The following is a 22,774-nucleotide window of genomic DNA, read 5'->3' as shown; positions in this document are numbered from 1 at the left end:
AGCTGGTACCCCCTGCTGGTCCACCCACCACATTTGTCACCTGTCTGGGCACCCAGGCCATACAGGAGGTCATCCCTGGCAGGGTTGAGAATGCTGGGCATGAGGACTGTCCTGCCTCTGGGCGAGAGCCTGGAGCGAAAGGGATGCATCTGAGGCCACAGGAGCAGGCTCCCACCTGCTGGTTGTCACCCCTCCACCCCTCGAAGATTTTCTCTCTCACTCTAAGAATCAAGTGGATTCCATCCGAGTTCACAGGGCCCACACTGACCAGCATCACCCTGTCCTTTGTGCCCACAAGAAAACTTGTGCCCACAAGGTCCTATGGCCAGTGGACACACATCACCATCACCTGAGTGTGAACTTATGTTTTCAGCAAAAGGAAGGGCCGTCCTGTACCCGTGACCCACAACAAGCTAGCTCTTTCACTCCTGGCATCCACTGGACTGCTGGCCCAAGCCCTGGGGTGGGTCCACCCTGAACATCTGCATGGACAGCTTGCACTTCTGACTGGCATCATGTTCACACTGTCCTGTGCACCTGTCTCCCCAGGTCGGGCATTGGGCGTGTACCTGGGCCACCATGGCCTTCAGAGTGTCCAGCTTGTGGTGACAATTCCAGGGAGATTTTCAGTGGAGGAGGAAGGTGAGGGGAGGATGTGTATAATTTCAAAACCTGGGAGCAGAGAGTCTGGTCCACTTTCTCCCTCATACTTACACTCTCACTCACACATTCACACTCACCAGCAGGAGTGTTCACAGCAGATGGAAACGCCTGGGCCCCGATGCTGGTGCACACACAGACCCGCCTGTTCCAGGACTTTCTCTGGGTGGGTCAGCCCCATCGACTCCTGCCATGTCAGGTCAGAGGAATGCTAGGGAGTTCCCACCAGCAGCCTCAGCTGAAAGCAGAAAGGTCATTTTGTGTCCACCTCAGACAGTGCAGAATGAGCCACAAGGCCTTACCAGGGAGGGTGGGCAAAGGCTGGGACCAAGGGCAGGGCACAGAGTGGACATAGGAAGTGGCTCTGCTGCCTCTGCTCTCTGGGTTTCAGAAGCCTCAGCAGCACCTGAGATCCCACTGGTGGGGCCCTGCTTCCCAGCCTGTGGGGGCACAGGGGCACAGGGAGGGGCAACTGTTCGGAGTGTGAGTCTATGGACAGGTGTATGAGTCCATGTGTGAGTAAGCATGAGCGTACACCATTACTGTGTGCAAGCGTGAGTGGGTATACAAACGTGTGTGTATACATGCGTGAGTATACAATTACTGTGTGCATGCATGAGTGATATATGAGCAAATGTGTGAGCATGAGCCTGTGTATATACATGTGTGAGTAAATGTTCCCCATGAGTGTGTTCCCATGGGATTGGATTTTTGTGGGATAAGTGGCTTGTTAGTGTGAGTATTAAGGAGACGCAGCAATACCACCTCCCCAGGCCTGTGTCCCCAGGTCTCAAGATGAGGTCAGGATTCACTCTGGGGTCCCAGAGAGCTTGGATTCTGGGTGCCAGAATTGATTCGCTGACCACCAGGCTCTTTCCAGGTGGGCCACCAGATCCTCAAAGTACGGCCCATCCCTCCCCAACCAAGGCGATCCCCCCCTCCCTTCAGCCGCAGGTGGCCCCGCAGGCGCCCCTCCGCGGCATGAGAGCGGAGCCTGGCGGCCTTCTCGGAGGAAGTGACTGGGCCGGGGGGGGGGGGGACGGTGAGCCCGCGCGCATTCCAGAGCCCTGAGTCAGTGCGGCCGCCCCCTCCCGCCGGGCCCGCCCCCGGCGCGCACGCCCCTCGCTTCATGGCATTCCCAGGCGGGCGGGCAGACGGGCGCGCGGTCTGGGACTCGCCCCGGCGCACCTCCCGGCCGGCTGCGGCGGCCCCTCCCAGGATCCTTGGACCTCCGGCGGCGGCGGTGAGAGGCGCGGCGGGAGGGGGCATGGGGCTCGGCGGGGCTGGCGGCAGCCCAACGGGGGGCCCATCCTCGGCCCAGCGAGGTCCCCGGGAGGCTCCGAGCGCGGCGGCCCGGGTGGGGTCCGAGGCAGGGTCTGTGGTCCAGGGTCTGGTCTGCGGCGAGTCCCCGCCCGGCGGGCCCGGACTTTCCTCCCGGAGTTTCCCGAGCCGCCCGCGGAGACGGCCCAGCCCCGCTGGATTCCTCCAGGACCGGCGCGCCGCAAAAATAGCCTTTGGCCGGATTAACACGTCCGGCGGCCTGAGGACAGCTCGGCTCCAACCGCCGCCCAACAGCTGAGGGACCCAGGCAGCGGGAGGGCTCGAAGTCCAGGGGTCCCCAGACTTTTCTGGACACCCTTCACACTTCCCTTCCGGCCGGCCGCGGCTGTCGGTGTCTCCCAGTTGAAACTCCAGCTCAGAGGGTGGAACTTTCCGGGACTGACCAAAGATGGGAATAATATCTGTAGTAAGAACAGCTGCCACTCAAGCGTGGGGAACCTGACCTACCTTCGGCTTCAGCCCCTCATTTGCCAACACTGAACGGGGTGCCAGGAGCTCCTTCAAAGACCCCAGCCCAGGCCATGAGCAGCAGGCCATGCGTGAGCCTTCAGCCACTGCCCAGTGCCTTGGAGAAGGCCCTTTCCCTTGGTGGGGTGACAGCGAGACCCCAGCGCTCAGGGCAGAGGTGGGAGGCTGTCTGTCTGTATTGCTGGGGGCATGTCTGTGGGGTAGGAGAGCCCCCACTTAGGCCAGGCCTTGGCCCAAATGGTCCAAACCAGAAGGGTTTCCTTCGTCTGGGTGTGCAGCTCTGAGTTGTGAGCCTGTCTAGGTGGGTGGGGCCTGGATCTGGAGGCCCCAGCCCCATGCTGGGAACCCACTCACCCCCCACCTTGGGACTTCCTGGCAGAGACAAGATTCAAGGATGAAACTGGCTTTTCAGGTTTGGCCCAGCTGGATGCTGAAGCCAGGAGAGTCCCTGCTGAGATCGCCCCACCCCCATGGAGCCATCTCCAGCCCCCTTGCCCCCGACCCTGAATTGTGTGCAGCGGGGGGTCCAAGCACCTAGCTGTGGCTGAACAGGCTCCCTGAGCCAGAACCCCTTTCACCACAAACATTCTGGGTGTACTGGGTCCCCTGAGAATGGGGTTGGGGCAAGGGGGAGGGCACAGGAATTGCTGGCTCCAGACTGAAGGCGCTGGCCTGGGCCCCTTCCAACCTCTTCACCAGCCGACTGGCCACCTCCCCCCACCACTGCCGAGACAGGCAGACCAAAGGCCAAAGAGCTGCTACATGACCCAGCTTCATTTCCAGGCACAACTCCCCACCCTGGGAAGCGTGCATCTGGGGGGGGCTCAGTTCAGGCGGAGCCCCCAGGCTGCCTCCTGCCTTTCAGGGACTACCTTGGGCCTTCTGCCTGTATCTTCCCAGCCCCAGTGGCTCCTCAGGGGCCTCTCAGTTGCTCCTGTGGGGCCTCAGCCCCCTCCCTGAGATGTGAGGACCCCCCCTCCCAGTGCTGGCTCCAGTTACCCACCCTGCCCCCACCCTCATATCAGTGACAGAAGTGACTCTTGGCCCAGGATCGAATTCCTTGGCTGGAGACCCCTCTGTTTCCTGGGCTGGGTCTGTTTGGGGGCAGCTCCCTCCTCCCTCAACTGAGATGCCCCCAGTGGGAGGTGGAGGAGTGGGGGCCTCGGGGACCTGGCAGCCCCCCACAGCCCTGAGGCTGAGGAGCCTAGGTGGTCTGGCCTTTTCCTGGGGTCTTTGGCCAGGGCTCGCAGTGCCAGCAGGCTGGGTCCCATCCACCTCCAACCCCTTGTCGGATATGGCATGAGGCTTTTAACCCACTTTAGGTTCTGTGACCTGTTTTCCTTCAGGGTCTGTGACAGTTCAGTGGGGTCAGGCAGGGTCAGGACTGAGGCAGGTATGGTGACTCTGTCCCCCTAAGTTCTCATTTCTGGCTCTGCCTGATGTAGGGGCCACACCAGGAGAGAGCCTGTATGGGGTCAGTCAGGGGCCTTTCTGGGCCATTGTGTTGGAGTGCAGCCTCTCCCCTTTCCAGCCTGGGGGGCTTTCACTTAACTCCTGGGGCCTGGCCATACTCCAGACTGGGGACCCAAAGTGTCCATCTCAGAGGGCCGGATACCCTGAATCTGCTCTCACTAAATTCTAGCTCTACCCCCTTGCAGGCTGTGTGGCCTGGACAGGTCCCTTAGCCTCTCTGAACCCCCGGGTTAAGCCTGTATGAGGCCATCGAGTCAGGAACTTCCATCCTGGCTCTCTGAGTCCCCAGGCCTCATGTGTGGGGTGGGCAGTGGGCCATGGGCCGTGTCCCCCGCTACCTCCGGATAGTGCTCCCTCTCTGCCCCTGTACATTGTCCTGTGGGCTGCTGGCTGGGCCCCTGCGCAAAACCACGTTTCCTCCTCGGAAAAGCAGAAGCGACTGTATCTCAGGGTCCCTGGAACATTTGAGGGGTGTCTTGTGTTTACAAGGAAACTCTGGTGGCATAGTGGTTAAGAGCTTGACTGCTAACCAAAAGGTCAGTAGTTCGAATCCACCAGGCACTCCTTGAAAACCCTATGGGACAATTCTGCTCTGTCTTATAGGGTTGCTGTGAGTTGGAATTAATGGCAATGGGTTTGTTTTTTTTTATGGTTTGTATTTGCAAAGGGCCTGGCAAATGTTATTTCCCCACACAATACTGTTTACAGATGAGGAAACTGAGTCATAGAGAGGCCAGGTGCCTTTCCTTGGCCACATAGCAACACATGTGTAGAAGGACTGGGTTCTAAGCTGCTGGCCAGCTGGTGGCCCCCACCCCAAGGGGAAGCAAGGGTTGAAGATCAGATTAGGTGTCAGGCAGAAGTCAAGATCAGAGGCTGGGGTGCAGGCGGGGAGGCCAGAGGAGATAGGCCCTCTTGGGACAGCTCAGGTGATCTAAGGACACGTTTGGACAGGTGTCCCAGGGTGGGGCCATTGCTCCAGCTGACCTTGGCGGCACAGTGGACAGTCCCTTGGGTGGGGGAGTGCCTGGGTCTGGTGGGTTTGGCCCTCGGCCATCCACTCTGTTTCTAACCATACTTGTCTGCCTTGTCCTGTGGGTGTGTGTGTCGGGGAGGGGGGATGCAGGCCGGAGTCCTGTGTCCGTGGCTCACACCTAAGGGTGGGTAGGGGCAGAATTTGTCCACCCCTGACCCCTCCTGCCTGTCAGCTGCATGAGAAGGTGAAAGATCCTGTTCCCAGCACCCCCCATGGACTCTGCTCACTCCTCATACCTGTCACCCTGGCCACCACCTCTCTTTGGGCCCACAGTCAGCTCCAGCCCTTCTGTGGTTGATTCACTGAGTTGTGGGTGCCTACCGTGTGTCGGCTCCGACATGGCCCCTGGCTCTCAGTAGAGAACCCTGAGGGTGCCTGCACCAGTGGTGGGGTTGGGCATCACTGCACTGGCTCCTCCTCCACCCACGCTAGGGCCAGCCTGAATGATTCCCAGTCCCTGTCCCAGTCCACAGCCCTGAGTCATTGGGACCGTCTCCTTGCCCCCAGGCCCTGCCTCCTATGGCTGCAGCAGCCCCCTTTCTGAGTGAGTCTGTGGGGCTTCGACATGCAGGGCTGACCCTCTTGCTCAAAGCCTTGAGCCGCAGTGGCCCCTGTGGCCCCCGGGACTGGATCCTTGTCCCTGTGCCCGTACTCCTCCTGAGCCGCTTGGAGCCCTGGGTGCCCACAGTTTTGTGCCTTCTGGTGGACTAGGCCCCACGTTAGCATTTGCTTCCTATGTGGTTCTCACCTTTGCAAGCCCTCTGAGGTGTCCCATGGGCTGGGTTGGGCACAAGGGTGGCTGTGAGCTGTGTGACCTTGCACTGATGGGTCAGCAGCCCAAGCTGTATTGATGCGGTTGGAATTCCCCAGGAGGGGCTGCTTGGAACAAGAACCCACTGTACAGCTGCGGTGGGGGGGAGGCAGACACTGAGCCCACTGTCTCCTCTGGCTCAGCACCCTTCCTGCCCAACCCTTTGTTCAGCCTGGTCCTGCCCCCTCAACAGCCCTCTGAACCACTGTGGACCCCTGCCTCCATGAATCCCATTCACTTGAGGTCCAGATGGGGAGCTGGGCACACAGGGGTGGGGCCAGCCTGTCCCTGCAAACCCTCCTGCCACCACCCCAGTACAGAGCGGGAGTGAGGAGGAAGGATGAGGGGCGGGGATGCAGGCAGGAGGCCCTGGCCTCAGGGCTGCGCTGGACATCCCCTGCAGCCCAAGTCCCTCCCTGTGCTTTTACAGATCCTGCCTCCTCATTCATGCCACTCAGCTCTTTCCAGAGCCCCCTCCACTGAGCCTTCTAGAATCGGGGGTCGGCCCCTGTTGTGTGCAGGGGTGCGGCAGGGAAAGGCCCCATGATAAAGGAGGGGTGAGTGAGGAAAGCCCGTGCGGGTGCGTGTGTGCGTGTGGAGGTGTGAGGGGTCCAGTAGCAAAGGATCCTCAAAGTCCTATGTGGAAAGCATACTGGACAAAGGTGGAGAGAGGCTCCTGGAAGGGTGGCCGCCCTGCTCATCTGCGAATCCCAGCAGTGGCCCCTCTTCCCTTCTGCACTGGCCCCTTTTTAGGCTGAGTCATGTGGTGGTTGGTGGTGGGCACAAAGTCTGTGGGCTCAGGGGGCAGCGAAGGCCCTGCCCGCCAGCCTCAGGCACACTGTAGACAGCATAGCCCCCTGAATTGCTAAGGAGGTGCGCATCCTGTCCAGTGCCTGGTGCTAACCTATGAGGCCCCACGGGGCCATGCATGGCCTTGGGGGCCTGGATGAGGGAGCACCGCACCGGCCTCCTGAAGGCACTGGTGTCCTGTGCAGGGATGAGGTGCCCAGGATGGGCACCGTGGACAGGCAGCCTGGCTGGGTGAAAGGATCCCTCTGAGTCTTGGTTTCCAGGTGGGTGGGGGGTGGTGCGGCCCTCGAGCTGCCTTTCTGCCGTCGCTGGGCACGTGGCGCCCCCTGGTGTTAGCGGCGGGGTCTGCGCCCTGGTGGCTTCCACTGAGCAGAGTGGTGCCTCCACCTGCTGCTTCTTGATCTGGAAGGGCATGTCCCTTGGCATTCACGCCAGTCTGTCTGCATGTGGCTATTGGTCTGTGATATGGAGCAACAGCATCCTGTACAATGCATCCGCACCCCGTGTAGCGTGTTGGGCGCTAGTGGTCCCATCTCAGGCGGGGCCTTGAGCAGCACACCCCAGGCTGTCTGTGTCCCCCAGCCTGGGTCCTCATCACCTTCTTGAGCCTTTGCTCAGGTATCACCTCTCAGGGTGGCCTTGCTGTCCCCAGCCCACTGTTGTGCCGTTCAGCACCGACTTAGCAGTTTGCCTCTGGTCTGGAACCTAAGCTTAGGAATGCAGGATTCTTGTCTGTTTTTCCTTATTTCTCCACTGCTGTGTTGCAAGCACTAGGAACAAGCCTTGATTCATAGCAGGTGCTCAGATATTGGCCATGTGAATCCACATTGTCTTGGACCTAGTGGTGCCAGAAAGGCCTGTGGGGGAGCATGGCAACACAGAACTGTGGCTGGGCCCCATGGGGCTCCCATACCCATGCCAAATCCTTGCAGGCATCCTCCCTTCCCACCTCCCCAGGGATAGGCCCAAGTGTCAGTGGTCAGAGGTCGGCTCCATGGTCATTACTGAGCCACACCCTGTGCCCCCAGGCCTGCCACGCCCTAGCTAATCTGAACCATGAGTGAGGTTCGCAGGGACAGCACAAGCAGCCTGCAGCGCAAGAAGCCGCCCTGGCTGAAGCTGGACATTCCAGCTGCAGCACCCCCAGCCACAGAGGAGTCCAGCTACCTGCAGGTAAGCCTTGGCTAACGGGCTTTGGGGACGCCCTGACTGCCCCCTCACCCTGACTCATTTCCTAGCCCCTGAGGCGCCAGGTTTTCCTTCGGAGTGTGAGCATGCCAGCCGAGACCGTCCGCGTGCCTTCGCCCCACCCTGAGCTCCGGAGACCTGTGCTGCAGCGCCAGACGTCCATCACGCAGACCATCCGCAGGTACTGCTCCTGGGTAGGCCTTCGCGCTGTGGGTAGGCCCTCCTGTCAGGCTTTGTTCTTGCTGTTCATCCCCACCTGACCCTGACCTCCTCCTCCGGCACCCACTGTGTCCCCCCACCTACTCTGCTCCCCTCAGTGCATGCTGTCTTGTTCTCTGTCTTTTTCCCACCTCCACTGCTGGCCTCCCTCCCAGCAGCCGACAGGTACGCTTTGAGCGTGTCCACACTCTGCCTGTCTGGGGCCCCCAGGCTGCCCGCAGGGCCCTCCTGCAGCGCCAGTCTCTCTCTCGGTCCCTGCTCAGGTACTCCAGGGTATGCATGCTCTGGCATGTGCATGGCACGTGGCCTTTTGGGAGCTGCCAGCATGGCTGGCGAGCCCTGGGGCTCCTAGTGGCAGGTGCTGGCCATGTTTCTGCTTGTATGTCTGAGTGGTGTGGGCAGCCTGTCCAGGCTGCAGTGGCTGCTGTCTGAACCTGTAGTGTCCCAGGTCATGGCTGCTACCTGGACCAGGCTCTTGAACTGACCTAAGGGCTGAGCCCCCAGCTCCTCCCCTGTCTCAGGGATGGGTGAGGACTCATTGAAATGCCCACCTGAGCAAGGTGGCTGTGTTTCTAGTGGGAATTTGGAGTTGGCTACTGCTTAGTGGGTTAACAAAGGCTCAAACTCATACTTCTACTCTTTTAATCAGATCATGCCCACTACACCCCTGCCCCAGGGAGGGATCAGAGGCCTGGGGTGAGGGAGGCCAAACACCCAGGAAGAGGGCTTGAGGGCTTGGGAAGGGGGTCTGATGGCCCTGTGCTAAGGCCTTCCTGTGGCAGGGGCACTGCTGACTGGTTTGGAGTGAGCAAGGACAGTGACAGTACCCAGAAGTGGCAGCGCAAGAGCATCCGCCACTGCAGCCAGCGCTATGGGAAGCTGAAGCCCCAGGTCATCCGGGAGCTGGACTTGCCCAGCCAGGACAACATCTCACTGACCAGCACCGAGACACCACCCCCACTGTACGTGGGGCCGTGCCAGCTGGGCATGCAGAAGGTGTGCCCTGCCTGCTGCTGCTGCCCTTGCAACCCTTCCCCCCGCCCCCATGGTGTGGATGTGCAGTGGACACTGTCTTGCACTGGGGCTGGGGGCACAAGGTCTTGAGCGGAGGTGGCTCCTCAGGAGCTCACAGTCTGGAGAGGGCAGGTACTCAGCAAATGGTAATGCGAAGGCACCTAAAGATACACTGTAGGCAAAGGGGCCTTGGAGGAGGGGATAGAGTCCTGGGCTGTGCCTTGGCGCCATGGAGAGTATCCCAGGCCAAGTGAGTAGCCTATGCACAGGCCCTACTGATTAGGGGAGGAACCTCCCCCCAGATACTGTGGGTGGAGATGAGGCCTGCACAGCTGACCAGGGGCCCACAGGTTGAAGCTGATCCCTCTCTATGCAAGCCCAGGTTGGTCTGGTGGGCAGGGAGCCCTCACAGTGCCCATCCCCGTCCCTGACACCAGAGGCCTTCTCCCACACAGATCATTGACCCCCTGGCCAGGGGCAGGGCTTTCCGATTGGTGGATGACACCTCTGATGGCCTGAGCGCCCCGCACACACCCATCACGCCTGGCGCCACCTCCCTCTGCTCCTTCTCCAGCTCCCGCTCGGGCTTCAACCGGCTCCCCCGGCGGCGGAAGCGAGAGTCGGTGGCCAAGATGAGCTTCCGGGCAGCTGCGGCACTGGTGAAGGTGGGTGGGGTGAAGTGAGGGGGTGGGGTGAAAAGGTGTAATGTGGCAGCCCCCCATTTACCCCCTTGGCCACTCCCTTAACTGCACGTAGGGCCGCTCGGTGCGGGATGGCGTGGGGCGCAGGGCACATCGCTGCAGCTTCACTCCCGCCAGTTTCCTGGAGGAGGACACGGCTGACTTCCCTGACGAGCTGGACACGTCCTTCTTTGCCCGGGTAAGAACCCCTGGCAATGCCGAATACTGCTCCGTCCTCCTCCGTGTACCTGACCACGCGTGTTTGCTCAGGAAGGAGTCCTCCACGAGGAGCTGTCCACCTACCCAGATGAAGTGTTTGAGACCCCATCGGAGGCGGCGCTCAAGGACTGGGAGAAGGCCCCGGAGCAGGCGGACCTCACGGGCGGGGCTCTGGAGCGCAGCGAGCTGGAGCGCAGCCACCTGATGCTGTGAGTGTGGTGGGCCCTTGGGAACCCGATGGGGTGTTCAGGGACCGGAGTGCCCAGGGAAGGGGCCGCGTTGTTACTGGGAGCCCAGCTCGGTCACCACGGCTGGGGACCCAGGGCTGTGTGCGGACAAGTCTTGGATGCCCCCTGTGGGAGAGGAGCTCAATCCTAGAGCCCATGGGCTGAATAGGACCAAGGCGGCAGTGGGAGCATGAATTAACACTTGTGGCCTCATGTCTGTTCCTGGTTCTCTCCTTCCTGCCATGTGGAGTGGGGCGCGGCTGTTGCTTCACCACTAGGAAGGGGTAGGACAGACAGACGGGCGTCCTGGTCCCGCCGAGGAGGGACCACAGCAGGCGGGGATCCGGGCGGGAGCTAACCGTGACGCCCTCCAGGCCTCTGGAGCGTGGGTGGCGAAAGCAGAAGGAGGGCGGCACGGTGGCCACGCAGCCCAAGGTGCGGCTGCGGCAGGAGGTGGTGAGCGCAGTAGGGCCGCGGCGGGGCCAGCGCATCGCAGTGCCAGTGCGCAAGCTCTTCGCCCGAGAGAAGCGTCCTTACGGACTGGGAATGGTGGGCCGGCTCACCAACCGCACCTATCGTAAGCGCATCGACAGCTACGTCAAGCGGCAGATCGAGGACATGGACGACCACAGGTGGGCGAGCGGGGCGGGCGGTGTCCGCGGGAGGGGCTGGGTGGGCGTGACCCGCTGACTCTCCGCCACACAGGCCCTTCTTCACCTACTGGCTCACCTTTGTGCACTCGCTTGTCACCATCCTGGCGGTCTGCACTTACGGCATCGCTCCAGTGGGCTTCTCGCAGCATGAGACGGTGGACTCGGTGAGCCTCCCGCCTTCCCCAGACTGATGTGTGGGTTCAGGCTGTACACCCCTCTAGCGGCTCTGGGAACTAGAGGACCCAGTGGGCGTGGCCTGATCCGCCCCCCTCGCCCAGGTGCTGCGGAATCGCGGCGTCTATGAAAACGTCAAGTACGTGCAGCAGGAGAACTTCTGGATCGGGCCCAGCTCGGTGAGGGCTGCGGGCCAGGTAGGGGTGAGGGCGGCGGGCTGGGCGGCGCTTCGGGGGGGGTGCCTGGCCGCAGCTCCACGTTCCGCTTGCTCGCCCGCAGGAGGCCCTCATCCACCTGGGCGCCAAGTTCTCACCCTGCATGCGACAGGACCCGCAGGTGCACAGCTTCATCCGCGCGGCTCGCGAGCGCGAGAGGCACTCCGCCTGCTGCGTGCGCAACGACCGCTCTGGCTGTGTGCAGACCTCCGAGGAAGAGTGCTCGGTGTGTGTGGCCGCCACCCCCTTCTCCGCGCTGCTGTTGGCGTGGAGCCAGTCACTGCTCTCCACCTTCATGGAACCTCTGCCTGGTCTGCGCAGGCCTCCCTGCGCATTCCTTCCTTTTACCCTCAAACTACTCAAGCGCGCCACACTATGACGTCCACTTTAATGTGCGTTTTCAGATGTGGGTACGATCTTTCACCATGTGTCCTGGTTGTGTGCACGCGCCTTACTTTTACATAAGTGGTATTGCCTTATTTTTTCACGAAGCAATTAAAAAAAAAAAAAAGACCCATCTACGTTTTCATTATGAGGGGCAGTAGTTTAGTTCTGATTTTTGACACAGTTATTTTCTGATTTTAATCTAATACAAATTATGCTGTTGAATAAAATCTCCCCTGAAATCCACGTGCATTTCCGGAGTGTAAATTCCTAGAGGTCGAGTTGTGCGGTCAGAGGGTGCCAGGCTGCCCTCCAGGGAGGATAAAAATAGTTTGCTTTGACTCCTGCCTCCCTCGGCCCCCTCACTGCTAACTGGGGGCTGAGCCCTGTGTCTTCCACAGTCCACACTGGCACTTTGGGTTAAGTGGCCCATCCATCCCAGCGCCCCAGAGCTCGCTGGCCACAAGAGGCAGTTTGGCTCTGTCTGCCACCAGGACCCCAGGTTAGTCCCCACGGCTACCCCTCACCAACTGCGAGGGGAGGACTGTGGAACAGGAAGGCTTCCAGGGGCCTGAAGTTTTTCTGACCAGGTGCTGTGCTCTTGTAGGGTGTGTGATGAGCCTTCCTCTGAGGACCCCCATGAGTGGCCTGATGACATCACCAAGTGGCCGGTGAGTAGGGATCTTGGAGGTGTCACCCTTGTCATGGAGGATAGGGAGCCACATTTTACCCACCAGTGATACCATTGAGGGCTCCATCTAGGCTCCACCACAGCTACCTGGTGCTGTGGCCTGGCCTTCACCAGCTTGTCCACCAGTGCCTGCCTTTGAGCAAATGATCTGAGCAAGGCCCGCAGACATGTGGAGATCAAGTGGCATTGTTCCAAATACAGAAATGGGCTGGCTGAGGTTTAGGGTGCAGCAGCCTGTGCCAAGTCAAGGGAGGCCTGTTTCCTACCCTACTAACCTCTCCCTCCAAGCGTGGTGTGGTGCCCAGAGTTGGGGGAGGCCCTGGTCCAGCTCCAGCTCATTCCCATCTGTGACCCAGATCTGCACCAAAAACAGCGCCGGGAACCACACCAACCATCCCCACATGGACTGTGCCATCACAGGTCGGCCCTGCTGCATCGGCACCAAGGGCAGGTGTGTGCCATGTGTGTACTTGTAGGATGGGAGTGTGCATGCAGGATGGATGCATGTGCATGCATGAGCCTATGCATATGTGTGTGTACACATAGGACAGATGTGTATAAACGCATGTAGGCATAGGTGCATGCATGCATGAGGATGTGTGTACGTGGCTGCGTGCAGCTGGTCCCCAGGCTCAGCATTGGCGAGGGACTATGCCCTTCTCTCTCACAGAATTCCGAAACAATCCAAGACACCAAGGGGAATGTGCTTAAAATGGTCTGGACTTACCTGGGGTCATCAAAGGCAGGCGGGTGGGTGGGGGGCACATGCCTCTGACCCTGGGGCCTCAGTAGTCCCCCCTACCATGGGGGGCACCCTCCCACCCTCAGCCTGACTTTCCAGGTGTGAGATCACCTCCCGGGAGTACTGTGACTTCATGAGGGGCTACTTTCACGAGGAGGCCACACTTTGCTCTCAGGTAGGTCTTGGGGCAGAGGGTGATCCCCCCCGCCACCGTGGGTGCTAATGGCCACTCTGTGCAGGTGCACTGCATGGATGATGTGTGCGGGCTCCTGCCCTTCCTCAACCCTGAGGTGCCCGACCAGTTCTACCGCCTGTGGTTGTCCCTCTTCTTGCACGCAGGGCAAGTGACACACTGGGCATGGTGGGGTGTGCTGGGGAGTGGCCAGGCTGGGATGGCAGGCTCCCACCGTCCTGAGTATCCCCTCCCCTCCCCCACCTCAGGATCCTGCACTGCCTGGTGTCCGTCTGCTTCCAGATGACCATCCTGCGGGACTTGGAGAAGCTTGCCGGTTGGCACCGCATCTCCATCATCTACCTGCTGAGTGGCATCACTGGCAACCTGGCCAGTGCCATCTTCTTGCCTTACCGTGCAGAGGTGAGGTGTCCCTCGGGTGGGTACACTCATGCACATCTGTCCACGTCCAGCACTGGATCAGGTCCCTCTGTTTGGCCCTTGGTTCTGATTGGTTCCAGGCCAGGGAGGTGGGGCAAGAGGAAGTGAGACCTGGGTCAGCTCCGGTGCCTCGAACCCCCACAGGTGGGCCCGGCTGGGTCGCAGTTTGGCATTCTGGCCTGCCTCTTTGTGGAGCTGTTCCAGAGCTGGCAGATCCTGGCGAGTCCGTGGCGTGCTTTCTTCAAGCTGCTGGCTGTGGTACTCTTCCTCTTCACCTTTGGGCTGCTGCCTTGGATCGACAACTTTGCCCACATCTCTGGCTTTGTCAGTGGCCTCTTCCTCTCCTTTGCCTTCCTGCCATACATCAGCTTTGGCAAGTTTGACCTGTACCGCAAGCGCTGCCAGATCATCATCTTCCAGGCCGTGTTCCTGGGGTTGCTCGGCAGCCTGGTGGTCCTCTTCTACTTCTACCCTGTACGTTGTGAGTGGTGTGAGTTCCTCACCTGTATCCCCTTCACTGACAAGTTCTGTGAGAAGTACGAGCTAGATACGCAGCTGCACTGAGCTAGGCCCGAGGGGTGGGGGCTGCAGCCATGCTCCAGCAGGCCTGGAGCCCGGTGCCAAGCCTGCCTCTGCCCTTGCTGGCTGGCCAGATCATGTTTCTGAACACAGACCTCTGTGCCTTGTTCACTTCTGTTGAACCTCTCATGTCACCATGTTTGTTACACTAATGCCCATAATCACCTTCTAACTAGTCTCTTTTGACAACCACCTCACGCGGCCAGTAAACGAATGGGAGCGTTTTAGCTGCCGTTACCTTAATCCTAGCTGCCTCCTCCTTCTGGGATCCGATCGTGTGGCTGTGGAGGGAGGTCCTTCAGCCGGGTGGATGCACGGTGCCCTTCCTTTGGTGACTGGTAGGTGATGGTGGGGTGGGGTGCCCCAATGATGCCCTTGCCCTCAGCCCTGCTGGAGAGCCCCCATGCTTGGTCCAGCCAACAGCTGTAGTTTCAGTCCCATGCTCCCTCCTTTTCACCCAGTGAGCCCCAAGGGGCCTCTGGTCCAGCCCATATCTGTGTTACACACATTCTACCCTGGTCCCACAAACAGAAACAAAGACAGCTGCTCTGCTTGTCCCCCTTGCTGTACAGATCACGGCATGAGCAGTTTGCCATCTGGGGAACCATGCAGCCACAGGGCACAGGTGGTCACCCTGGACCTCAGGGCCCATGTGTTCCAACCCTGCTCCCTTTCTCCACCTCCCTATGGGGCAGCATTTGTACCTCCTGGCGGGGGTACTCTGGCTTTTTGACTTTCAAACTAAAAAGCAAACATTTATTTTGTATATGAGGCTGTCCTGTGGGATCCACATGTAGTCAGGTTTGGGCCTCAGGAGGGCTTCAGATCAAGTAAATGGAAGAGAAATGAGGACCTGACAGTCATGGAGCTCACATTGTTGGTTCCAGATGGGGGAGGAAGGAGGAGGCAGAGCACAACTGGGGTGAGGCTGCAACCTGCCTTTCTGTGAAGGAGACAGTGGCCAAGGGTAATGTCCTGAGGAGAAGAGTTTGTCCCCCACACCTCTGTCCTTGCTGGAGGCTCACTTTTGTCTCAGCTTTTTGATAAAGGAGACCTCATCCCGATTCCGGATGCCGTAACTGAAAGAGAAAGAAAGGTCGGATGTGTCTGATGGGCAGAAAGATACACCAGTGACTCCTACCTGGGGCCTGTGAAAAAGAAGGGAAAGAAAGGGGAGAAGAGGGGGTGGTGCCAGGGAGAAGGAGGCAGAGCGAGGAAGCGGCTCATGCTGTTCAGTGGGTGGCCCTTCCCCTCTACATGCTTACATTTCCCTCCATCTGACCTGTGCACATCCACAGGACCCTGATGTTCTCACAGTGGTGAGAGCCAGCCAGGACTGCTGTAGCCAACTCCTCTGCCTGCCCTTTTAGTGGGGATGGCTGAGATCCGGCACATAGGTGTTTTTGGGAAGCCCCTTCCTTTACGAGAGTACAGGGACTAGAGGCAGACAAGGACCAGACACCCCTCAGCAGCTCAAGATGTGGCCAGGACTTACTCTCGGAGCTTCTTCCTGTCTTCTGTGAGCTTTTCTCCCACAAAGGTCAGATAATAGGTCCTCCACACGTAGGACCTGCAAGAGGGAGACTCAGGAAACAAGGAGTTCTCTTCCTGCATGATGTGCACACCAGGCCTGAAGGAGCTACAAGGGGCACTGGTCCCAAAGGGCTGCATAGGGGTCGAACACCCTTGGCAGAAATGCACTGGTGCAGAGTAGGGGAGAGAGAGAGAGAGAGAGAGAGAGAGGGAGGGAGGGAGGGAGAGAGGGAGGGAGGGAGGGAGGGGTGGGCCCTGACCGAGCAGTGCTGTCTGTAACCAGGGAGACCATTTCATGTCACACTGGAAATGCCTAAAGGTGCCCCCAAGTGAAGAGTCAAGCAGCGGAGGCGGGACAACACAGATGAGCATGTTTAGAAAGGAGGCAGTGGCAGGAATCCATGGAAGACCTGTCTCTGCCTGAAAGAGCTCGAGACAGGGCACTCACCCCTCAGTCATGGCAGAGGACCAGAGAGCACAGGTCCAGCACGTGTGCATGCTGGCTTGGGAATTGCTCCACTCACCAGCTGATGTGCTGAATACCCCCTTCACGCTCCTGCCGCAGCTGCACATATCTTTGGATGGCCTTCTTCAGGTCCAGGACTGTGGCGTTCTGCACGACGACCACAGCTGCAGCCAGGGATACAAATGGGAGAAGACCTCAGGTCAGTGGGTACCACAGGCCAACCTCGGGGCAGGGCAGGTTCGTGGTGGCCTTGATGTCTCTGGCAGCCCTGAGAAAGCACAGTGGCAGGGAGGAGGGCATCACTTACGCATGACCTCTCCGTCCATCTTGCACACACAGACAGTCATGGCCTGGCCATACTCCAGTGCTATCTGGGAGTTGACCTCTTCCAAAGTAACCTGGAAAAGACAAAAGTGGGGTGCTCTTCTCATCATCCCAAATGACAATGAACAAAACAAGTTGACAGAGGCCAAAAAGGGGTGTCCATATTTTACGACAAGCAAGTAGAGGAAAGGATCCTTGCTTATATTAGGGCTCGCAGTTCTTCAGCACCCCGATCTCGAATTTCACCCATACTTTTCAAGTTTAAGGATCAAAGTGGACAGAGGCTCCAGTAAAAGAAGGGCACAGAAACAGGGTCGCTATGAGTCGGAACCGACTCGACGGCACCTAACAACAACAGAAATAGGCAGGAAAATGCGCCCTCCGAGGACCAGCCCTGTGCTTCCTCCAGCTCAGGGGCTGCAATATCCACACGACCTCGGGGTCCGCTCCCCGCCGCTCCTGCCCCGGCCTCGCTGGGAAAGACCCCGGCTGCGCACCTGGATCGGCAGATCGCAGAGCAGGGGGTCCTGCACCACCATGGCGAGACCCTCCTGGAACACGTCCACCACCTCCGAGTGCGGGAGCGCCTCGTCGTCGTCCTCGTCGACCTCCGACGCCTCGGGACGCGCCTCAGCCTCAGCCCCCTCCAGGGCTGCGTCCGCCGTGGGTCTCTCGCCCCGGCCAGTCGGCGAGAGGAAGACGAATTGCGTGCACAAAAGGACTGTGGACCGCAGAGCAAGCCTGGACAGCCATTGGTGCGCTTGGGGGCGGGGCGGGCCACCTTGACCAATGAGAAGTGCAAGACCGTCTGCTGCTGGGCACGCTGGGAGCGCGAGGCCAGCGTGCCTATTGGTGGCCTGAGGAGTGCCTTGCCTGGGCCAATGAGAGCTCGAGGCCGGGCGAGCGCCGGCGCCCAGCGGACGCGGAGGTTGCCGGGAATCAGGATGCTGCAGGGGCTGGCGGAATCGGGCTGATTCGCCGGCTATGCTGCTTTTCTGCCCGGGCTGCGGAAACGGGCTGATTGTGGAGGAGGGGCAGCGCTGCCACCGCTTCGCTTGCAATACCTGCCCTTACGTGCACAACATCACCCGCAAGGTGGGTCCCACCCTCACCCGCTATCCGCTCATGCCCATGTCGGCTCTGCCTTTGAGACGATCGGAGCCAGCCTCTAATCCCGTAGAACAGTCCCGGGGTTATCGCAGAAAAATGCTGGCTAGGCTCCCTGCGCAGTGTGCTCTTCACTGAGCCGAGTCAAGTCCCAGCAGTCCGTGCTCAGAAACCTCCAGTGGTTCCCGGCCGGCTGGGAGTAAAAGCAGTTCTTACAGGGCACCCCCAGGCTCTAGCCCTGACCCCGCCCGCCTGCTTCTCGGATTTCGCCTCCTCACGTCCTTCTCCCTCTCGCTCTTTTTCCCTAACAGCACCGGCCACTGCGGTATCTCCCGTCATGCTCCGGCGCTGCTACCTGCAGGGCCTTTGCATAGGTTCTTCAGCTGGGCGCACTTTTGCTCTGGATCCACGTGACTTGGTGGTCCCGTCTTTACTTAAATGATTACACTAAAGTTACAGCCCTCTCAATTTTATTCTCCTACCCGGTTTTATTTTTTCCATGGGACACGTACCTTCTAATATACTTTATAATTTACTCATGTGCTTTGTTTATTAATACTAAAACATAAGCTGCAGGAGTGCAGGGAGTTTTTCTCTGTTCTGTCCCTTTCTGTATCCTAGTCTGAATGCCTGGAATGGAACCTGCATTAGAATGGGTGTTTAGTAAAAGAAGGCTGCATACTGTACTATAGGAGCCCTGGTGGCACAGTGGTTAGGCGCTAGGCTGCTAACCCAAACGTTGGCGGTTTAAACCCACCAGCTGCCTCTCGGAGAGAAAGATGTCGCAGTCTATTTCCGAAAAGATTTACAGCCTTGGAAATCCTATGGGGCAGTTCTCTGTCCTAGAGGGTCTCTCTGAGTTGGAATTGATTCTGTGGCAATGGGTTTGGTTTTGGGTATACTGTATTATAAGTGGACAATATTTTAGTATTTTTCCATTGATAATACATCTTGAGGAGCCCTGGTCGTGCAGTGTTTAAGAGCTATGGCTGCTAACCAAAAGGTCGGCAGTTCAAATCCACCAGCTGCTCCCTGGGAAACTCTATGGGCAGTTCTACTGTGTTGTATAGGATTGCTGTGAGTGAGAATCAGTGCAACAGCATTGGGTTTAATACATCTGGAACACTATACTTTTCAGAAGTAGAGTATGTTTGTGCTGCCTCAGTTTTGTTATTTGCATACACTCTAGTGTATAACTGTGTTGTGGGAGTTTAGAGTCCCAAAAGACGGGAAGAGCGAACCCTTATGTAACCCTGAAAGTTTCAGGGATGTCTGATAAAAGAAGCCAACTGTAAGCTGCTTTGAAACCTCTCTCTACCTGGGTGGGGGGTGTCTGGGCTACCCAGCTAAGTGGTATTCTTTGGTTTCCATTTTATACGTTTCTCTCATATTGGATTATCATGTGCCCTGGAGAGGTGGGAGAGAAGGAGGGCCACACCTAACCCATTTTTCTTCCTCTGATCATCCCAGGGAAACCCTGGTGGCATAGTGGTTAAGTGCTACAGCTGCTAACCAAAAGGTCGGCAGTTTGAACCTGCCAGGCGCTCCTTCGAAACTCTATGGCACAGTTCCACTCTGTCCTATAGGGTCGCTATGAGTCGGAATTGACTCGACGGAAATGGGTTTTTTTTTTTTTTTGGTAATCCTCCCAGAGATCTGTGACTGCTCAAACTACCCCTCTCCTCTTGGTGGGCAACCTGTTCACCAGAAAACCAAACCCACTGCCGTTGAGTCGATTCCGACTCATAGTGACCCTATAGAACAGAGTAGAACTGCGCCATAGAGTTTCCAAGGAGCACCTGGCGGGTTCAAACCGCCGACCTCTTGGTTAGTAGCCAGCAGCCATAGCGCTTAACAACTATACAACCAGGGTTTCCAACCTGGTCACAGGTTCTCTATATTCACAGCCCTGGCCTGTGAGAGCAGGAACTTTGTTGTTATTTACTGTTCCTCCACTGCTTGTTGGAGGAAGCAAGTCTGGGAAGACACCTGAGGACTGTTCTGGTTTGGTGGCCCAGGGTTTGTACCAATCACTTCCTTGGAGAGTCTGAAGACTTTTTGTTTGTTAGGTGACAAATCGGAAGTATCCCAAGCTGAAAGAAGTAGATGATGTACTTGGGGGAGCAGCTGCCTGGGAGAATGTCGACTCCACTGCAGGTGAGGGGAGCTCTTTTCATTACAAAGCTGTAGAGAATTACAAGGCTGCCCGCTGCATCTCCATGTCAGAGTCTGTAACGGTGTACTTCTCATGGGGCTTCTAAAAGTAGAAGTCATACTGTGTGCTTTCTTCTTTAAAAATTTATTCGTAAGACACATAATATTGGTATAACCCTTGGAGTCATACAGACTGGGTTAGATTCTTGGTGACTTTTTGTCATGGGGCCTTGGTGAGCCCCTTGGCCTCTCTGGGGCTGATACATGCTCATGGGCTGTGCAAAGATTAAGTGAGTTTTACAGCGCTTGAGTTCAGGAAGCACTCAGCAGATGGTAGCTGGGGTCACAGTGGCAATAAAAATCAGAGTATAAGGAGAAAATATGGTCTTTTTGTTTGAATGTTTAAATGTTTAATCACTCCTTGCCGAGAGAGATAGCTGTGACCAGGGAAGGAAAGAGGAGAGCCCCAGATCTAACCTGTATGGAGAGGGGGAAGTGCTAACTCAAGGTTAGCACTCCTTTTTCTGTCCTATAGAGAGGAACATCCAAATTCGCTAGGTTAAAGATTAACATCTGCAGAATCTGCTGTGGAAAGATGAAATGTGTGCTCAGTGTTGGGAATGTTCTTTTTAGAGGGCTGTCAGTTTCTCAGAGTGACATCTTGAAGGTAAACATGTCCCTTGGAGCACTTTGAAGAGGAATGGGAAGTGTCAGGAGATCTTGATAAGAGCAGCCTTAGTGCCAAATGCCAAAATGGGCCCCTGAATGTGATGGGAAATGGTGGGTCAAGGGTGGGTCATTGAAGAATTACAGGAACTTAGTTGGGATACCAGAAAGCTTGTGTTCATGCCTGGGGAGGATGACACCCTTGCCAGGGAAATCAGCAGGTATAGGCCCAGAGTCACCTTCTGTATTATCTCCCCAACGGGCCTCCAATCAGACATGAATAGGAAAATGGGACCCTGAGAAGGGAGGAGGGGAGTTTTTAAGGTCTCATGTCCCCTGATTCCCCTATGGTTGGAGCACAGTGGGAATGATGCCCCCATTTGTAGATTTAATTCTGTGATCACTGGCTGTGCCTTCACCAAGCTATAAGGCATTGTTGGTGAGGAAGGTCATATTAGCAGAGGTCTTCCTTGGCCCCAGTGCCACTGACTTCAACAGGTGTGCTGGTCATGAGCATCGTTTCTGTGTTATGTGGGTCACTGTTGTGTTTTTTTTTTATTGCCAGAGCTGTGTCCCAAATGTGAACATCCTCGTGCCTACTTCATGCAGCTTCAGACCCGCTCTGCTGATGAGCCAATGACCACCTTCTACAAGTGCTGCAATGTCCAGTGTGGACACCGCTGGAGGGACTAGGGGCCAGGCAGGCCCAGCCGTGTTGGCTTCTGGTCCCCTATAATGTGATGACTCCCCAGTGGGACTGTGATCTGTGTCTTGAGTGCCATGGGCCTTTGATGGTGTGATGGAAAGGCAACCCTTTTGTGTGAAGAGACAGGGAGTGTAGGCATGCAGCCCATCTGCCAGTTGGAGTGGACAATTTCGTTGATGTCCAGGGAGTTTTTGTGCATGGGAAGAAACACGCTCCACTATGTCTGCCCTTCGTAAGGTCCAGGCTGTTCATATTTCTGTGTATCAAGCAATTGACATTTCCTCACTGTCAGCTCGCAGTCTTCAATATTTATACTGTCATGCAGATAATAAAGACATAGAAACCTAGTATATTGAACTTGCCTAAATATTTAATTGTTTATTGCAAACTTAAGCAAAATTTCTCCTGAATATTTAAAATGAAAAGTACAATATTACCTTCTCTGTGTTTTAAATACCTTAAATTGACAGCATACCTTAAATCACAAGATTGATGACTAAATTCTAAACTGGTTACAAAAATGCTAATAACACAGATTTAAATCTGTTTATCGTTCCTTAATTCACTTTTTAAACCCTCAATTTGCTTTTTGTTGTTGCTAGTTGCCACTGAGTTGATTGTGACTCATGGCAACCCATGTGTACAGAGTAGAACTGCATATATAGGGTTTTTATGGCTGTGACCTTTTGGAAGCAGGTCACCAGGCCTATCTTCCAAGGTGCCTCTGGGTGACTGAAAGCGTGAGCCTTTCAGCTAGTAGTCAAGCGCTTGCATCACCCAAGACTCCTGATTTGCTTCCGAGGATTGCATTGAATTTAGTTGATTTTTGAATAGTCTTTTTATTATTTTAATTTTTATTGCGCTTTAAGTGAAAGTTTACAAATCGAGTCAGTCTCTCGTACAAAAATTGATATATATCTTGCTATATACTCCGAATTGCTCTCCCCCAAATGAGACAGCACACTCCTTCCCTCCACTCTCTATTTTCATGTCTCTTCTCCCCTCCAGACAGGAGATGCCAACATAGTCTCATGTGGTACTTGATCCAAGAAGCTCACTCTTCACCGGTATCATTTTCTATCCCATAGCCCAGGCCAGTCCCTGTCTGAAGAGTTGGCTTTGGGAATGGCTCCAGTCTTGGGCTAACAGAAGGTCTGGGGACCGTGACCTCCAGGTCCTTCTAGTCTCAGACCATTAAGTCTGGTCTTTTCATGAGAATTTGGGATCTGCATCCCACTGCTCTCCTGCTCCTTCAGGGGTTCTCTGTTGTATTACCTGTCAGGGCAGTCATCGGTTATAGCTGGGCACCATCTAGTTCTTCTGGTTTCAGGCTGATGTAGTCTCTGGTTTATGTGGTCCTTTCTGTCTCATGGGATCATAATTACCTTGTGTCTTTGGTGTTCTTCACCCTCCTTTGCTCCAGGTGGGTTGAGACCCATTGATGCCATCTTAGATGGCTGCTTGCTAGCATTTAAGACCCCAGAAGTCACTGTCCAAAGTGGGATGCAGAATGTTTTCTGAATAGATTTTATTATGCCAGTTGACGTAGATGTCCTCTGAAACCATGGTCCCCAAACCCCTGCCCCTGCTACACTGGCCTTCGAAGCATTAAGTTTATTCA

The 22,774-nt window shown here is 56.8% G+C and overlaps 3 protein-coding genes across 12 annotated transcripts; 2 read left to right on the top strand and 1 right to left on the bottom strand.

Annotated features, from left to right (window-relative positions):
• Nucleotides 1-1,813: 1,813 nt before the first annotated feature.
• RHBDF1 (rhomboid 5 homolog 1) lies at nt 1,814-16,247 on the top strand. 10 transcript variants are annotated; one of them, XM_049902857.1, is made up of 21 exons: nt 1,814-1,903; nt 7,628-7,772; nt 7,838-7,968; nt 8,789-9,002; nt 9,476-9,685; nt 9,777-9,899; nt 9,971-10,128; nt 10,521-10,778; nt 10,852-10,963; nt 11,078-11,170; nt 11,253-11,414; nt 11,974-12,074; nt 12,180-12,243; nt 12,620-12,714; nt 12,934-12,978; nt 13,105-13,180; nt 13,245-13,345; nt 13,447-13,600; nt 13,763-14,092; nt 14,447-14,535; nt 16,014-16,137. In XM_049902857.1, exons 2-21 carry the CDS (start codon nt 7,656-7,658, stop codon nt 16,045-16,047), a joined length of 2,667 nt encoding a protein of 888 aa, XP_049758814.1. In that variant the 5' UTR covers nt 1,814-1,903; nt 7,628-7,655; the 3' UTR covers nt 16,048-16,137. The 10 variants fall into 10 exon arrangements, with proteins under 10 accessions (XP_049758814.1, XP_049758816.1, XP_049758813.1 ...); XM_049902859.1 differs by lacking the exon at nt 16,014-16,137 and adding an exon at nt 14,770-14,828; XM_049902855.1 differs by lacking the exon at nt 14,447-14,535 and adding an exon at nt 6,220-6,346 and having other exon boundaries at nt 1,822-1,903; nt 16,014-16,247.
• Nucleotides 15,185-17,101, bottom strand: SNRNP25 (small nuclear ribonucleoprotein U11/U12 subunit 25). The gene is made up of 5 exons (XM_049902876.1): nt 17,018-17,101; nt 16,504-16,594; nt 16,255-16,360; nt 15,693-15,767; nt 15,185-15,276 (listed from the first exon to the last, which is right to left on the bottom strand). Exons 1-5 carry the CDS (start codon nt 17,057-17,059, stop codon nt 15,219-15,221), a joined length of 372 nt encoding a protein of 123 aa, XP_049758833.1. The 5' UTR covers nt 17,060-17,101; the 3' UTR covers nt 15,185-15,218.
• A 308-nt stretch (nt 17,102-17,409) lies between these two features.
• Nucleotides 17,410-21,496, top strand: POLR3K (RNA polymerase III subunit K). Its single transcript, XM_049902874.1, has 3 exons — nt 17,410-17,615; nt 19,697-19,784; nt 21,013-21,496. Exons 1-3 carry the CDS (start codon nt 17,505-17,507, stop codon nt 21,138-21,140), a joined length of 327 nt encoding a protein of 108 aa, XP_049758831.1. The 5' UTR covers nt 17,410-17,504; the 3' UTR covers nt 21,141-21,496.
• Nucleotides 21,497-22,774: the final 1,278 nt, after the last annotated feature.

This window comes from Elephas maximus, chromosome 12, assembly GCF_024166365.1.
Source record: "Elephas maximus indicus isolate mEleMax1 chromosome 12, mEleMax1 primary haplotype, whole genome shotgun sequence".
Lineage (NCBI taxonomy): Eukaryota > Metazoa > Chordata > Mammalia > Proboscidea > Elephantidae > Elephas > Elephas maximus.
The sequence above is the reverse complement of the archived record's forward strand: the minus strand, read 5'-3'. Positions and strand labels throughout refer to the sequence as shown.

Coding starts and splice junctions, on each gene's coding strand:
- POLR3K (XM_049902874.1), top strand. CDS start 17,505: ATGCTGCTTTTCTGCCCGGGCTGCGGAAACGGGCTGATTGTGGAGGAG. Junction 17,616..19,696: donor TGCACAACATCACCCGCAAG/GTGGGTCCCACC, acceptor TTTGTTTGTTAG/GTGACAAATCGGAAGTATCC. Junction 19,785..21,012: donor GAATGTCGACTCCACTGCAG/GTGAGGGGAGCT, acceptor TTTTATTGCCAG/AGCTGTGTCCCAAATGTGAA.
- SNRNP25 (XM_049902876.1), bottom strand. CDS start 17,059: ATGGTGGTGCAGGACCCCCTGCTCTGCGATCTGCCGATCCAG. Junction 16,595..17,017: donor TCTGCGATCTGCCGATCCAG/GTGCGCAGCCGG, acceptor TGTCTTTTCCAG/GTTACTTTGGAAGAGGTCAA. Junction 15,768..16,254: donor GGTATTCAGCACATCAGCTG/GTGAGTGGAGCA, acceptor TCCCTCTTGCAG/GTCCTACGTGTGGAGGACCT.
- RHBDF1 (XM_049902854.1), top strand. CDS start 7,656: ATGAGTGAGGTTCGCAGGGACAGCACAAGCAGCCTGCAGCGCAAGAAG. Junction 10,129..10,520: donor GAGCGCAGCCACCTGATGCT/GTGAGTGTGGTG, acceptor GACGCCCTCCAG/GCCTCTGGAGCGTGGGTGGC. Junction 14,093..16,013: donor TCCTCTTCTACTTCTACCCT/GTACGTTGTGAG, acceptor GTCTGTAACCAG/GGAGACCATTTCATGTCACA.